The 16836-nt window shown below is 37.5% G+C and overlaps 1 protein-coding gene across 4 annotated transcripts in view; it reads right to left on the bottom strand.

The window, feature by feature from the left end:
- Positions 1-16836, bottom strand: part of ROBO2 (roundabout guidance receptor 2) — a 417793-nt gene that overhangs the window by 96559 nt on the left and 304398 nt on the right. For all 4 annotated transcript variants that reach the window (XM_035115776.2, XM_035115781.2, XM_060273643.1 and 1 more), the window contains exons 9-13: positions 14727-14932; positions 9432-9513; positions 7857-8022; positions 6571-6737; positions 325-446 (exon numbers count right to left, since the gene is read on the bottom strand). In XM_035115776.2, coding sequence (XP_034971667.2) covers positions 325-446; positions 6571-6737; positions 7857-8022; positions 9432-9513; positions 14727-14932 — 743 coding nt within the window. The remainder of the gene's footprint in view (positions 1-324; positions 447-6570; positions 6738-7856; positions 8023-9431; positions 9514-14726; positions 14933-16836) is intronic.

Here is a 16836-nt window from a genome sequence, read left to right as displayed (position 1 = left end):
GTGCATTGTCCTTATGGAAAAAATGACTAACAAATTAAGACTGGCAAGAAGAACAAAGCACAAAGACGTTTGTGGGAGAACGGTGGAGCTTCATTTCATTTGCAATTGCTCCAGAAAATCAACAACCAGTTACAAAGTTTCATACTAACTTGTGGATTACTTAATAGGTACATATTGTATAGATGTATACGGTTATAAGTTGTGCTGTATGTACGGGGATACAGGCTTTCATCATGCATTTTTGGGGGTATCCAGGAAAATAAGAATAAAAGGAATTAAAAGGGAAAGAGTAGAGCTTTCACTGTATATTCACAAAAATCTTACCGTCCAGGTCACTTGGACAGTGGTAGGGGTTAGCACAACAGGATTATGAAGCCGCACAATGACATCGCCAAGCTCTTTTTGCACCTGCCTGTGATCCACGCCTTGCGCTGGTGGGCTGATATCTGTTGGGTCAAACACACATGAGGAAAGCCAATCAGAATAATTAATTCAATATGATGACTAAAAAGCTTAATGAATATTTAATTCAATATCCTTGCTGGAATTAGTTAGTTGGTTTTCAATTAATGCAGTGGATGAGGCTGAATTGTGGACCTAACAGGGCATGGAGGATTTTTTTTTTTTGTATTTTCTCATAATATATGAAACCTATTCTAATACCTATTAGAATAGATACATTCTTACATATTCTAATTACCTAAAGATGTATGATGTGAAAGCTTTGAAACACTAAAATAATAACAGCCTTGATGTGCCAAGAACTGGCAGGCCAGATTCAAAATTTAAGCAAATGATTTTCCCCAATTAAAATTGTGTGTATTACTTGCAATAATATTTCAGAGTTTTATTAAAAGGCCTCAAAACATAACGGTAGAATTCATAAAATACTCATATCCATATATAGGCTTTTGTCATCTGAGATGCATATTTTTAGGATCCACCTTATTTTTGTGATTGTAAGTTGTTTTTACATAGTGTTTAATTGTGGTAACCTGCTCTGGGACCTCATGGTAAAGAAAGGGATGGAATTAAAACAACAACAATAATAACTTATGGACAAAAATTTCTTCATAAAATGTTACCTGTGTTTGTCTCTGTGCATTTGGCAGTGATGCAAAGTGCATTGGGGGGGGGGGAGCTTAACCTTCCACTTGACTGGATTTACTCAGGCCAAAATGTGACCACTACGCAGACATAAGTGAGCACAAACTGGCAGTGATAGCTGCTGGTAGTCCTCACTGCTGTACTCACTCATTTGCCCAAGTGGAAGAGTGGGTAAGGATGGGGAACAGCAGCAATGGCTCCAGGAGTGGGACGCCTTGGAGCACTGGGGTCCTGGCCAATACCCAATAGTGTATATGAGTATATAGGGTGTTTTCATTATAAATTGTTTTTATTATTAAAATTAACACAGAGGCAAATCTTTCCAAGCAAGAAGAATATGTGTGTGTGTGTGCACACATGTGTGTTGTAACAATGCTATACTTTTATTTCCAAAATAAAGATGCAGTATTTTCCACAAAAGCTTATCTTCCTTTCCTTCTTTTCCCCAAGCTTAACCGTTTTAGTAAATTTAGAATTTATGCTCTGTGTGCCATATTATGCCAATCCATGGCTTTATTGTTGAAATTTTGTACTGCACTAACTTTGGCAACAATAAACTTAGATGCTGTTAATAATGAGAAATTAATATTCATTCCCCCATTTTTCCACCCAGAAAGTTCCATAGCACATGCATTTAAAGGTAAATTATATTTTGTTGTCTCCTTAATCTCTTGTATAAACCCAATATAGTATCATGGTAGGACATTTCCACTATACAGTATACACAAAAAAGGGGAAGACAAGATCACATATTCAACAATGATGAACAATTACAATTGATTTGTGTGTTGCCAAACATAGCTTATTTAAAATGGCTGTCTTTCATTTAGCAAATGGAATGACCTGAACCTTTTACCATACCAGTCAATGCACTGCAATGGTTCTGCCTAGCATTTTCCTTCATCTGGGTTTCAAATTAGTTGTATACAGTAGTTAACAGACAAAAAATGACAACTGATTTTAGAAAACATGCCTTTAGGATATTTAAAATCAGCTGATTTTTCAAAATGATTCAAATTAGTATTCCACCATATTTAAATAATATCTTCACCCATTTTTAAAATCATCTTGTAAGTCCAATTAGTCATCCAAAAATATGCCCCTGAATCTTAAAAACCCATGTTTTACCCATAAGGAAGAACTGGATATGATTAAGACCATGGATTAAAAATAGAAGAAGTCAATACAGACAGATGTGGACTGAAATATCATTCTTACCTGCGGTTTATAGCATTGAATCAATATATAGTTAAAATGAGACATTACTATATGCAGCTTTTAACATTTACCTGGGTAAAACCAGGATAAAGGGAGACAACGGGCTCTTATAACGGTCTTGTTATTTCATACCATGCATGTCTCTTTATTAACTGATCCATCTGTATTTGATTTTCAGTCTCATTGCAATATATATATATATAGCCATGTTTGGATAGGCTAAGGTGACTTCTGTTTCTGCTTATGGAAAGACACTCATGATCCTTTGTCCTCCCAAATAAATGTAGGAATCATTTTCTGTCAAAATTCCAAAGCTTGTATAGGTCCTTTTTGTAACTGGTACTTTCCCCAAGACAAAAATAAGCCTTGAAGATACATTCGTTTTATTAATGACAACTTAGCTGAACCATGACATTTCTATTGCCAACAATTTATTCTTCTTTATTTATATAATTATTGTATGGATCAAATGTGTGGTTCTGATAAGTGATGGAAGTGAGGGGCTGTGCTACAGTGGGAATTGGGAAGGACTTAGTATGCTATTGTACTGAAAATGACAGAAATTGTTTGGTGGGACAGAGACCAGTTATGGTGCAATCAGACTCAACCTATCTCTGAAGGGAACAGAGCAATCTGCTCCCACTCAAGGCAACCTCACAACAGCTCCCAAAAGAAAAGGCGAGATGAGCTGCATAAAGGAGAAAATGGAATCTGACAAAAAACATCCCTTCCATTACTAAGCTACAATTTTAATTTGTTGGTATAAAAGTAACCATAATATATAATTGTATTTGCTAGAGTTATTTCAAGACACTAAGGCCTGTGGTCATAGATACCCATTGCAAATGATATCATGCATCAGTGCTTTTAGCTGATTCTTTCCTTTGTAATGGCTAGTGTGAATAGGTTCTTTCCTTGGATGTCAGCTTTCTTTGTAAGGCCGGGTTGGATGAGAACCGCATTTGAAATTACATCAAAACATTATGCTAAGTGTCATTTGAATTCATTATTTAATTTCGCTAAACTATAGGATACCACAAAGGCTGTCAGTGTTATACATGCTGGAGCACATGTGGCTGGCAGACAGCTTGTGAAAATAGAAACTACAACGCACGCAGAAAGTAAAGAAAAGAACTGTTTTAATGAAATAAAATCTTTTGTCAGTCTGTCAGGTAAAATCTGACATACGGTACTGATGCAAAATGCGGTCTCTCCTTGCAGAGCTGGATGATATTAACAACATAAAGGCCAGCATGCTGAGGCACTCATAGTGAGTCCAGGAAGCAAAGGAAACTGGCTACATCTGATTTGCTGAATGGATGGCATCCATTTGAGGCACTCCCCTAGAATCCAAACCCAATGCAACACATGGGGATTAGGAGCAGGGGCCCATGTGCAATTCTGCTTCCCCCTCTAAATTTGAAGAATATGTGCAGTAGGTGATAACTGACAAAACTGCATAACTGCCTATGTTATTCCATGCATGTATTATCCCTTTATATTGTCTTCTTTATATAGCCTTCTGTACTAGGTGTGTGTGTGTGTGTGTGTGTGTGTGTGCATGTCTCTGTCTCAAAATAGACACATGGGGCTAGATGGCTGCATTCTTCTTGAAAATTTGAATGTTTCCTTCTTCCTTCACATGTGATTTAAAAGTCCCAGTAGTAATGAATAAACTGGGGTAAAATATGTTACAGATGAGCTATACCTCTGTGGCCTGGTTTGCATAACATGGAAACAATGGCTTAGTGGGACTGCAGGAACACGTGAGCTCCTGAGGAGGTTTGCAGCTGCTTTGCTCCTCTCTGGTCTGAGGTACTTCCATGCCACACGGAGCGAAGTCAAAGATAATAATAATAATAATAATAATAATAATAATAATAATAATAATAAATGCCTTTGGATGGAAGTGTGTCCAAGAAACAGAGGCTAGATAAAGCCAAAATAACGCTTTGGCTTGTGCTTCTGCCTGTATTAAATTACTTAAAAGTAATACATTTGGTGGTGTATGCTTTTTATTATAGTAACTAGTTAGTGCCCACCAATATGTAAAGAAGGAGAGAGAACCCATAGCTCTCCAGGTCCTTGCTGCAGAGGCAAAGAGGAAAGGAGTTGGACTCAGATTTATCATCATGTACATAAGGCTCAATACAGCTTGTTTCCCATTGCAAAGGTGTAGCAGCCCCACAAAAAAAACACACACACATTCTCAGCACTTATATGCATACTGTTTTCATCATCCATCATTCTCTGCCCCAGAATATCATTCATGGGATGCCTGAATGACAAAAGGACAAAAGCCAGCAGCTTCTATACATTTGGCCTTGGTGAAATGTCTATAAAGCTCAACAGGATGGAAACAGATCCTTTTCCCAGCCATCCTTTCCTATTCCTCCCTGCTTCATCGCCTGACCCTGCCACTTGCTCTGGTTACTACTATGGATGTCAAGGACAGAGGCTTACATTAGGCATATGAAGGGCCTAAAATTAACAGGAGAGAAGGATTTAAGTGGCATGGCTTGTATGCTGCAAAACCAAACCAAACCATATAAAGCAATAAAATAAATTATCTAAAATAAACAGATGTATGCAAATCAATGAGAGAATCTGCAAACAACAACAATTTGTATAGTCCCCTTCATCCAAATATCATAGGGTGGTTCACAACATAAAAATACAAAATGAGAATAAAAAATACATAATAAAAACCAAAACACACCAATAACTCCCCCCCCCCCAAAAAACCTCCACAACTCTTTAAAAGGTCATTGAATGTTCATTAGCTAAAGGCCTGGTTATAGAGAAACATTTTCGCCTGCTGCCTAAAGGCGAGCATCCCTGGGGAAAGCATTCCACAAACAGGGAGCCACCACAGAAAAGGCCTGTTCTCGTGTTGCCACCCTTCAGACTGCTCATGGAATGAATAATTCACTACACTCATTTCTTCAGGGTTGTCTCCCTTTTTCCTGGCTTTGGTTAGGGAAAATAATAAATCAAGCCCTTCTTCCAAAGATTTCAAGATAAACTACGTATGTGGATTTATCTTCCTCCATAAAACATCACAACTGTTTCTGGCATTTTTTTCTTGCACTGGATGTGGATATCCTGTATGTTTGTATTGTTATAATAGATATTTTAATGTACAAGTTTGTTTTTTACTTCTCTTAACCATTGCTTTAGGACTCCTTTCAGTTGTGTGAAGCAATAAATAAATTTAATAAATAAAACTAAACAACAGCAAAAACCCTGAAAAGAAGATAAGGTTAACAGAGTGTCTGGCCCAATCTCACCCAGTGAGTTTCATAGCTGAGGTGAAAATAGATAGAAGCAGAGCCAACTGGATCAGATAAAGAGTACAGGTAGTTCAGTACTCTGGCTTCCAACACTGCTCAGTCAGATGACTTCTGGGATGACAGCCCACCCCTATTTGTCCACAGCACATAGTATTCACAGGTGAACTGCCTCTGAACATAGAAGTTTCATTTCTATCCATTTTCTATACATCTATCCTACACAATGTTGTTTAACCCTGTTTTAAGCCATCTTAACCAACACTCTTCTCAAAAACTTGTGACAGAAAATTGTAAACATTAATTGTTGTGTGAAGAATTACTGTCTTCTGCGAGTCCTCAATTTCCTGCCAATCAGCTTCACTGGGTGATGGTGTTCGGGCAATGTTAAGAAGCTCCACACCATTCACAATTAGTACTATGCTTCCCTGATAGAGAAGATGTGTTAACTCCTTGATAATTCTTTTGGTTGTCATTTGCTGCATAATTATGGCTTTACAATATTCCTTACACAGTATTCTGATTATAGTACCAGTATGTGTACGCAACACATGGAACATATGTTTTTGCTCTCTTTTCTAATACAGTTGTATCTTGGATCTTGAACTCCTTGACTCCCGAACAAATTGGCTCCCGAACGATCGAAACCCGGAAGTGAGTGTTCTGGTTTCCAAGCATTTGGGAAGTCGAACCAACTTCTAGAATGGATTCTGTTTGACTTCCAAGGTACGACTGTAACTTCCTAGACAGAATTTGGCTTTTTCACTGTTGCTGCAAACTGAATCAACATTTGCTTCCAATACTCTTCCTTCTGCATAGCCCTTTCCTGGGTTCTATTTCTTTTGTCATGCTAGGTCGTGAAAGCATATTGGTAGAGTGTGACAAAGAGAGAGGACAGCTACTTTATATATTACTGTAACTGCAATCATGCTCCTGAAAAACAGAATGAAGTTACCTTGTGTTCGGACAGGGTCTGACATGGTGCTGGGATCACTCAAACCTTGTGAGTTGATAGCTCTCACCATAAACAGGTAGATGGTGTTTGGACGGAGTCCTCTCACAATATAAGGTGTCGTTTTTACATGGTTAGCAACTGTTTGCCAGCTATTGCTCACCGACTGACTGCAATGACAATATATTGGAAGACTATAGATCAAAGCAGCACAATGTTAGAAAACACTCAGATCAAGTTTCAGTCTGCTGCCACAGATAACAGAAGAAGGGGGAAAGTTTACAATACACTATTAAGATCATTACATAGTTATGATTGTTTCAGCTGAATCAAGCAACAAGGAGTACAAAATCAAAGTCACATGGCGCACAATAAATGCTGATAATGTTAATTGCCTGTTAGAAAAATTCCTGTAAAATAGAAATGGGATGTGGGAAGAATGTTCTTGAGAAGAACAAACCTGCTGAAAGAATAATTTTAATAGAATATGGTTAAAATTCTCTTCTCTTTGCACAAAGTTTACAAGCAAAATTACAGCTGTTCCAAAGTACATCTGCAAAAGAATATTATTGAATGACTATGTTCCCAGTGTCTAGTTATTGAACTGGACTTCTGTAGAAATAAACTAAGGTCATAGGCTTTTGTTGTGCTACAAAATATCTCTAAAATACAAGACACCTTTGAAAGCCTGATAGGCTATTGCTGTAGTTTATTGCCGGGTAAAAATGGACGTTACAAAGGTTAGAGAACATCTCACCCCCCCCTCCAAGCTTTATATTATTTATAAGATGAATGTATGGAAGCCCAACAAAACGTTATCAATAAAGAATTTGATCTGCTTTTGATGATACTGAGAATTACTGGTAGAAACCTAGTGTGAGTGACAGTGCTGTGTGTTTGTATTGCTTCCAAGACAAATGCAGACTCAAGTCTCAGTTATACAGCTGCAAATAAAATGTTTTAAGTGTTTTTTAAGTGCAATATACAATGTGACACTAGATGGAGATGGTGAGCCTTATGGAAAATTCAATGTATTTTTTTATATTTATTTTTTTAAAGAAAAAGCATTTTCAGAGCAGTTTTTATGTGTGTCTAGATTCTACCTCAGTATATATTCCTGTAAATCCAACAAACCAAGTATGTTTTTTGAAACATTCTTTTAAAACAGGTTCATAAATAAGATTTTAGAATGGCACTATCATATCTTAACCTTTCAAAATGAGTTTGTTCAAACGTGCAGACCCCTCTAACTCTATCAATGCATAAGGAAAATAGAATTTGTAACATACCTAAAAGCCTCAATGATATATGCACTAGTTGGGAGGTTTCCAGGTGTGCCTGGCTGCCAAGACAAGGTGACACTATTCTTAGTGACATCCATGACCTGAGGCTTGGATGGTGGTCCAGGGAGGTCTTTTGAATCATAATTTCTGCTGACGGCTGCTCCTCCAGATTCTGTAGGAGACAAATGCTTACACTTTGAAAATAAAATCTGTTTAATAAAGGTGAAGTAAAAACATCAAAAACATATTTAAAATACATCCAACTCATATGCATAGCTGTCAAGTTCTCCCTTTTTTAAATAGGCTTCCTCACGAGAAAAGGGAAAACTCGACAGCTATGCTCATATGCCCAATTAATGCACCCATAGAAAGGGTGGCAAACTCTGCCCATCCTCATCTGCCCATTTGTTGAACACTCAAACAAAGGGTGGAATTCAACATTCTACTCTTCCAATCATTCCATCTGCACAAGCATTTCAGCTTGCCAGACTGAATGTTCCTTTCTCTCCTTGCCCCATGAATATTTCTGGGGGTTGTCCTGACCCACCCTGAGCTAATTTTGAGGAGCACATGTGGAAGGAGAGGAGAGACAAATGAAAGTCCTTGTGCAGGCCTTCTGCTGGTGGGGCTTATTAGGTAAATCCCACCCCAAGGTTATGTACTGTATTTATAGCTGCATGGGTGGAAGCCTTTGTTCATGTAAAATGGGATGCATTTTCTAGTAGGGTTCTCACATGGATAGAGTCTTCTGCACATACAGCTATGCATACAGGGGCTCTACTCGGGTGTTTGATCAATATGAATAGAGGGAAGAACAGAGCTGGCCATTTTCTATGTTCACTGAATGTGCAACCTCAACATCTGAATGGGCTAATATGATAACCCAGTTTAGAATGAGCAAAGAGAAAAGCATAAAGGGGAGGTTGTGTGTTTCAGGTTTGGGGTAAAATTTGATTTCTGTATTTCACTTTTTAATGTCAATATATCTAATCCACACCTCCAGAACCAATATGGAAACTAAAACACAGCTATTCTTCAAAATTCACTCTTCATACAAATTTTCCCAGTAATCAGAAGATGTGTATATTAGGGGAAAATAATGTACAAAAATGCATTGTATCAGTAAAGATTGCTTGCAAATAATGTACGTATTAGGAAAAATCACATTTAAAAATGAGTATATTAGAAGAAATTTATCTGCATTTTTATGCAGAAAGGGAATGCACTAAACTTTAGAAAATGAGAAAAACTTAAATGGATATATTTGTTATCTCTAGTGTGTTCTCTATGAGAATGTCTGCTTTCATAATTATTTTGACTGTATAATATATTTTATTTTGTTTTTGCTCTTTTTAATGTATTGTCTCTATTGGAATGACTTTTAATGGCTAGACTAAATAGGTAAATAAATAAACAAATAAGTCAAAAGCTGTCAGTGCTACATTCCAAAAGCTAGCAGGTCTGGATATGCACATCACCACATGCCCTTTAAACAAACACACGGACATTCAATATCTAACACATGTACCCACACATAAAACACTTTCATTTAATTTTTAAAATTAGCTCAGTATGGCTTACCTGTCACATCTAGCACAGCACTCCAAGATGTTTCCCCGCTTGAACTTGTGGCAACACAAGTGTATGTGCCAGTGTCGGATATCTAAACACATGGAAATGTTTGAGGACATTCTGGTCAATCCTTTTATATAATCTGTTCGTTCAGTTTTTCCAAATGTTTCTCATTGCAGATTAAGAGGGGTTAGTTTACATTTGGAATCAGAATAAACTGAACCAAATATTACACGGTCAACAATTGAGTAACATCTACCTGTAGTAAATTATAATAACATTTGTTAATCCTGCTTGATGCACTTTCAAGTTTTCCCCACAAACTATTATGGATCTGTTATTATTAAATTAAATCTGTTTCAGTATTCACAAAATAAACACTGATTTCAACATGCTTTACTGGTAAAAAGCTATCTTCATTTTAGTTTTTAAAACATCCTAGAGCAGAGCAAAATGAAACAACCCAAATGTGTTTGGCAATGAGCTGCCTCTATGACTGCTCAAATGGCCCTTAGTGTTGGCAGCTTCTCACTTTGTCTTTGCTTTGCACTGCATGTAAACAATGCTTTCGGTGAAAGCTGCAGCCACTTGGTCAGTGGTACCAGGCACTGCTGTTATACCCACAGGGAGCCAGATTAGGCCAAGAAAAAAGGTCAGGTTACAATACTTGTGCAACTACAGTAGTAATCAGAAATATTTAAGTTTCAACTCATTTATTGTACTGCTGATGCATGCCCTCCTTATGTCATAAATCTGGACATAAATCTGACATCAGGAATCACAAGACAGATAAACCAGTAGGAGAACACTTCAATCTCCCAGGACATTCTATACAAGATCTCAAAGTAGCTGTCTTATTACAAAAGAATTTCAGAAATAGACTGGAAAGAGAAGTTGCTGAATTGCAACTTATTACCAAAATTAACACCACAGAGAGACCTGGTCTGAATAGAGACATTGGATTCTTATCTCATTATACATGATAAAGCTATTTTTAGCCATCTCGTCCCTTGCTTTTTCCTGTAAGACCAATTGCAGTCGTTAACAGTCGTCAACAATTTACCACACCTATCAGCCAATCACCCATTCCCACCACCCTTCTGAGTAATACCCCTCCCCACCCTCTCACTATATAAAAGGGTCTGGTCTTCTGTTTCAGTGTATCTGAAGAAGTGTGCATGCCACACGAAAGCTCATACCAATAACAAACTTATTTGGTCTCTTAGGTGCTACTGGAAGGATTTTTTAAATTTTGTTTCGACTATGACAGACCAACATGGCTACCTACCTGTAACTCCTTATGTCAGTACTCTATGCAGTTTAATTTCCATTAAGTGCATAAATTATTGCAGGTTGCCTCTGCAAATTCTTTTGTAGTTTGACATGAATGAAGTTTGACAGAAGGATTAATAATCATTACTGAATGCGCATTTGAAGAAACATTCTATTTAAAGCAATGGAATTGAAGGACGGGATCCACATCTGAATGTATATTTAAATGATATGTACATTTCACTGAAAGCAACGGAATAGCTAGACAGTCTTGGCATTGGGATACACATCGTTAGGAACATCTGGTTTTTGATCATAGCTCCTAACAGAAATGGTGTCTGATAGAGTTTGTGTAGATATCTATGGTGGAAAAGAAGAAAACTGTAGAATCCAAGAGGCAAGTTTGATATATCCCTTAATTGTGTCATTTAAGCCCTCATTCTTGTTTTGGGACTGCTTGATCCTATGTGTTCCAACTCCAGAAGGCTACAGCAAAGGAGCAAACCCTTCTTGTCTATTTGACTTGATTTTTTATCCCATAGCATAGAAAAAAATTAATGATATCAACATCTTTAAAAACATAAGCTTATTATTATTAAAGCTTCCAGAGATACCATTTTTCACTAGAAGACCAAACAGGCCATTATTTTTTAATATTTGCTACCATTATAATTGTTTTGATATACTTTCATGAACTTCCACTAAAAGATATGTATCTCTGACACATTTTCCAGGAAAGGAAATTACATGTAAAAAATTGTATTAATGGGAAAATAGACAACATTGCATGCTAGTTTAATCCAGTCTTCTTGTCCATCTTCTACCTCATTTCTCTTCAGTGGTTCTTATTTCCTCATTGTTTAGCACAGCAATCTCAAAGCAGAAATCCAAGTCTGAGATCATTCTCAGGTAGAGCGAACACCTGCAACAAATGTCCTCTATATACACTTCCAAATGCATGAACAATAGGTGGTCAATGTTTGTTTTTTTAATATGGTGGACACTGCCTACTTGAATGCATTTATTGTTTGGAAGTTGAACTACCCACTATGGTGTGTGACCAACCCCAAATATGTCTCTTCCAAGTAGGCCTACAACTATAATCAATTGACTCCTGGGCTGAGTCTAGGCACATGTCCAGACTGCCAGTGACATCAAGAGTGGAAGCCTCAGAAATGATACGGTCTGTCATGGCAGATATCAATCAAAGTGTAGGTGTCTCTGTGGTTGACAAAATTAGAGAAAATCAAAACACTTCATGTAACCATTTTGTCTGTCCTATGTGTTCAGTTTTGGATTTTGCAGAGATTGCTCAAGTAGTATAGTTGCAGTTTGCAAGATTTGTTGTCGTTGTTACTGGGAATTCTCAATTCAGTATTATTGCATTTTTATAGTTGTACAACTGTTATACGTATGCTAATATAACAATTTGTGTAATGTTCAAAAGTCTCCATACAGACTTTGCCCATGTGTAGGCTTTTGTTACTCTACATTGGGGTGTATTAGTGCTCCAGGTGACTTATGTGTATCTATATTGTTGTACTAGAAAATGCTCAATAAAGCTGTGCTTACTGAAAAATTTCCAAGAGTGAATGCTTAATAACTTCCACCAGCTATTGTATTTGTATGGGTTTCTTTAGGCATCACTATTATAATAATTATATTTATTTATGCCCCACCTTTCCCCCCGATAGGATTTGACCCCAAAATGGATTGGTGCAGTCACGGTATTTTTTCTACTAATAGATGGTTAAGGGAAAATTTAAACCTTGTGGTACAAATATATCCACATCTGTTTAACTAATATGTCACGATCACCAATTTTTCTCATATTTTTCTGACTGAACATGAATGTTAAAATTATTCACACTTTTGCTGATATTCTCTGATATTCTCTTCCATTTTTAAATGGAAAGGTTTTTTAAAAATTATTATTTTAGTCTTCTATATAGACCATGTGCCTCTAACAAAGCGATTAATGGACTTGCATGACTGAACACACATTTTAGCTGTTTCCAAAGCTGGATGCAGGCTGGCATCCCACAAGCTTCTGGCATGTGTATTCTCACCAGAAGCTCATCATCAGTGGAAAGTTTGTTTGAAATCACCAAGCTCCCACCTTTAATTGCTGCTTTCTAACACTACTGGGGAATCTTGACTATTCAAGCGCATTCTTTAATCCAGCTCTACAGTAAAAACGCATTAACCTTCATGGCCCAAACCTGCCTTTAGCCTTGAGAGAGAGGATAAATTGTTTACTCAAGGAAACCTAGCATACATTTTTTAATAAATTCCATTTTGTTCCAAGGAGGTTAACAATTCATTTACGAGCACTGATGAGATGGTGGCAGGAAACAAAATAGCCTTTGATTTTTTTTTTTGTACACTAAAGCTGCCTATTTATGAGATGGGGAGGGGAAGGAGTGATAATAAAATTAAGTGTTAGCACTACTGCTGACACAACTAAAGAGTACTTGCACTAACATTTTAACTGTACATGCAGTAACTATACTTACCTCTCTGAGTTTTATAGGTGTGTATATTTATATCTTTAGAATTGCATCCAATATAATTTATTTGCCACTACGTATACAACAATTACCAACCACACAACATATACTTGGAACACAACAGACAGAAGGATAACCTTAAATATAAAACATAATTCTATCTTCCACTGCAGTATGATAAAACTGATGCTATCTTTTATACAGCATCCATTTGAATAGGGTTTACATTTTCCTCTGAATTTGCTGAGCAGAAGGCAGAAACAATGGGTTCAACCTCTTCTTCCTTTTATACATGACACTGCTTTGCTACTAAGCACGGTAAACAAATCAAGATTCAGCAAAAAAAATAAAATAAAAATTGCTGCAGCCCCTCAAGCATATTATCTTTATCTTTACATACACTGTAGCTATAGCTGGGCAATTTGGAAACACCTAAATTAATTATGATTAACTTCACATAATAATTATAATTGGCTTCACATTTAACCAGGATCTGAAACTGTGGGGCAACAAATGGCAAACTTTAAATATGGTAAACATTTATGATAAATAACTGCTAACATTATGGAATTTTAGGGATCCTTGAATGCTCTGAGGGATTTCCCAGCAACCAGAGATGACAATCCTGTTGAAGCTGTGGTCTCACTGAGGAATGACAAGATACACTGGGCCATTAGCACACATGCCCCTTCAGGCCCTCTCCAGAGTTGCATAGCTCAGTTCAGGCAATGAAGCAAGTGGGATGGTGACTAGAGAATAAATGCAATAGAACTTGTTGTGAAGCCAACCAAACACATATTAGAGTACATAACTGTGCCTATTGTGTTGCAGTGAGAAGAGCAAATAAACGTTTCTTCACAGCCTCCATTGTGGGGTAGTTAGCAGCTATCTACAGAAACAAGATTCTGGAAACCTTGTAGGCCTGCTGTGATAAATTTGTGAGGCACTTTGAGGATAAAAGCACATGGGTTTAAAAACCATTGCTGTAGCAAGTCCAAATGAAGTGTTGAATGCACCACCTGACTTGGTTTATGAGATTAGTTTTAGCTACTGCAGCCTGAATGTGGACAAAGTAATTTTCAACCATTCACCCTCCAGATCCCTTATCAATAGACCATTAGTCAGTTGACTGGGTAGGTTCAGTGTTTGGTGCACCTGTTTTTTTACACAAGGGAGCAATGCCTGCCACTCTTAAAGAGTGGTTGCACTACCTCTTGAGGAGCCAGCACACAGTCTGTAGATGCTCTTTGATTTGCCATTGTTGCTGAAGGCACAAGTGGTCTCAGTAGCTCAGTTTAGCTGAATGCCCCCCTACGTTGTGCCTAAATTGAAAAGCTGTTAATCCCTCTTGCACGATTGGACTTTTCTCACTGTTTTAATGACAGCAGGTTTACAGTCACTATCCACAAAACAGTTAAGTACGTGAGTACTTGAATTACTTTCAGTAAAGAATTAAATGCTCTTATTTAACTACACCTCTCGATTACAGAGTAGTAAACATGTTATAACATATCACACTCACTCGTAAAGGTTTGATTTGCAAGGTTCCTTGGTCCTGCATAGATGCCCTTGGATCTCTGCCCAGGAAAGTGAATCCTTCTCTTAACCAGCTGATAACAGGCATGGGGTCACCAGTAGCTTTGCACTTTAGCAAAGCTGTTCCATCTATTGCCAATGTCTGGTTCACAGGCCCTTGAAGAATGATGGGTGGCGGCCTGTCTGTTAAAACTGAATAAAAACAAAAGTAATAAAAATACATCTTGTAATAGTAAAATTCCTATTTATCATGTCACATTTGTGACAAAGTAGAGATTCCAACATCCTGAGAAATATTTTCCAAAGAGTGAAACTTTAGTACAGTATTGTAAGACACAGACAGACAGACAGAGAAATGTACAAGATGATGATAGATAGATAGATAGATAGATAGATAGATAGATAGATAGATAGATAGATAGGCAGGCGGGCAACTAACCATGAAAAGGAGAACACTGAGTGACCCACTGAGATTCTTGAATTCTTAAAGGAAGGCTGGGAGAAAATTCTGAATCATTTGCCATATGAAGTAGCCATGAATGATTACTCCCCCCCCCCCACTGATATGTTCTAAGGCTATAAATAGGTAGCCCAGCTCATAGCTTCTGATCCACAGCAGAGGTAACTGAGCGGTGGTCTCCCCATTCCTCTATAAATGTGATTCCCCATAATGTATCTTCATGAGTCACTTTGTAGCCCACCAATGAACAGGGGATGGCCCAACTGCCATGTTACAGAGTAGGCCTGCATCACTGGTTTACAGAAGGATGAGCCTGAAATACCTGTCAGTTACAGCAACATTATCCCAGTATATAGGCCGGGACTGTGATCTTGACCAGCAGCCAGGCTTCCTGATGATGGTTTTTTGACCTATGTTACACCAAATGTTATGGGCTATAACCAATAAAGGTATTACTAATACACTTCAGCCTATGTGTACTGCTTTTGGGCTCACCCTCCCTTCATATGCTTCACAATGAATGAATAGTTGATTAAGCCTAGTTATTCTTCAGTGTATACATCAGCAGAAATGTAATTTCTGTGTGTAACACAAAAAATATTAACTTTTCAATCAGTTAATTGACTGAATTCCTCTCTATTGAGGAACAATTCATGTTTAATCAAACTGTCTGACTGCATATACATAAAATATTTCCATCCCACTTTAAAACTATGAACTCTAATCCTTCCCTTATACACATTTGTATGCTTGAGTTACTTTATAAAGTGACTCAGTGACTTATAAGCGCATGGCTGCATATATGCTTCAGTCTGCTACCAGTGGGATATCTCAAATATGAAGTAGATGCTGGTTCACTTTTCTTGCAAAAACAGTTTTTCATAAATAATTCTGCTGCTGAATGCATTCCCGTGCCATCTGTTAAGTGGCTTACAGTATAGCTTTTTCTTCCTACCTAACTGAAATGACAAACATCATACTACTGAAATGAAATTATATTGTTCCCCAGTGTTAATATAATTATATCTATAGCTATTGTTAAGCTCCCCCAATTACATAAATGCCCATATTATCTAGATAGAATCAGAATTCAAGATTCAGAAATCTAAGGCAGCAGCAGTAGGATGCAAATAATCATTTAGTGTAACAAAATTGCATGAATTTCTGGTTTGGGTTTAGGGTATGTGGCATAGAAAGGTTTTTAAAATAAAAAAAATTCTCTCTCTCTCTCTCACACACACACCAACACACCCATCAGGGCTAGCCCACCATTAAGCAGAGTGAGGCAATTGCCTCAGGCAGATGAAGCTTGAAAGAAGCAGAAGCAGTCTCCCTTGCCATTTGCTCTTGACTTCCCTGGTCATTCTGGAGTTCAGACTTGTTTCCGCTGAACTGTATGTTATGGAACCTCTAGAACACGTTTTCAGGTACAGTAGAAGATGCCACACTGTTGACAATATTGAAACTGCCTGCCAGTCCAGTGAGTTTCTGTGCATGGGAATGGTGAGGGTGTAATCTTGTGCAGCAAAATGGCTTAGGCCAATCCATCGCTCTCTACTTCATCAATGCAACATGTGTTAGCAAACAGCTGTTGTCTGCTATAGGAAATCCTGACCTATCACAACACACAGTATTA

The sequence above is a fragment of the Zootoca vivipara genome, chromosome 4 (genome assembly GCF_963506605.1).
Source record: "Zootoca vivipara chromosome 4, rZooViv1.1, whole genome shotgun sequence".
In the NCBI taxonomy this organism is placed as follows: domain Eukaryota; kingdom Metazoa; phylum Chordata; class Lepidosauria; order Squamata; family Lacertidae; genus Zootoca; species Zootoca vivipara.
This window is presented reverse-complemented; position numbering and strand designations above follow the sequence as displayed.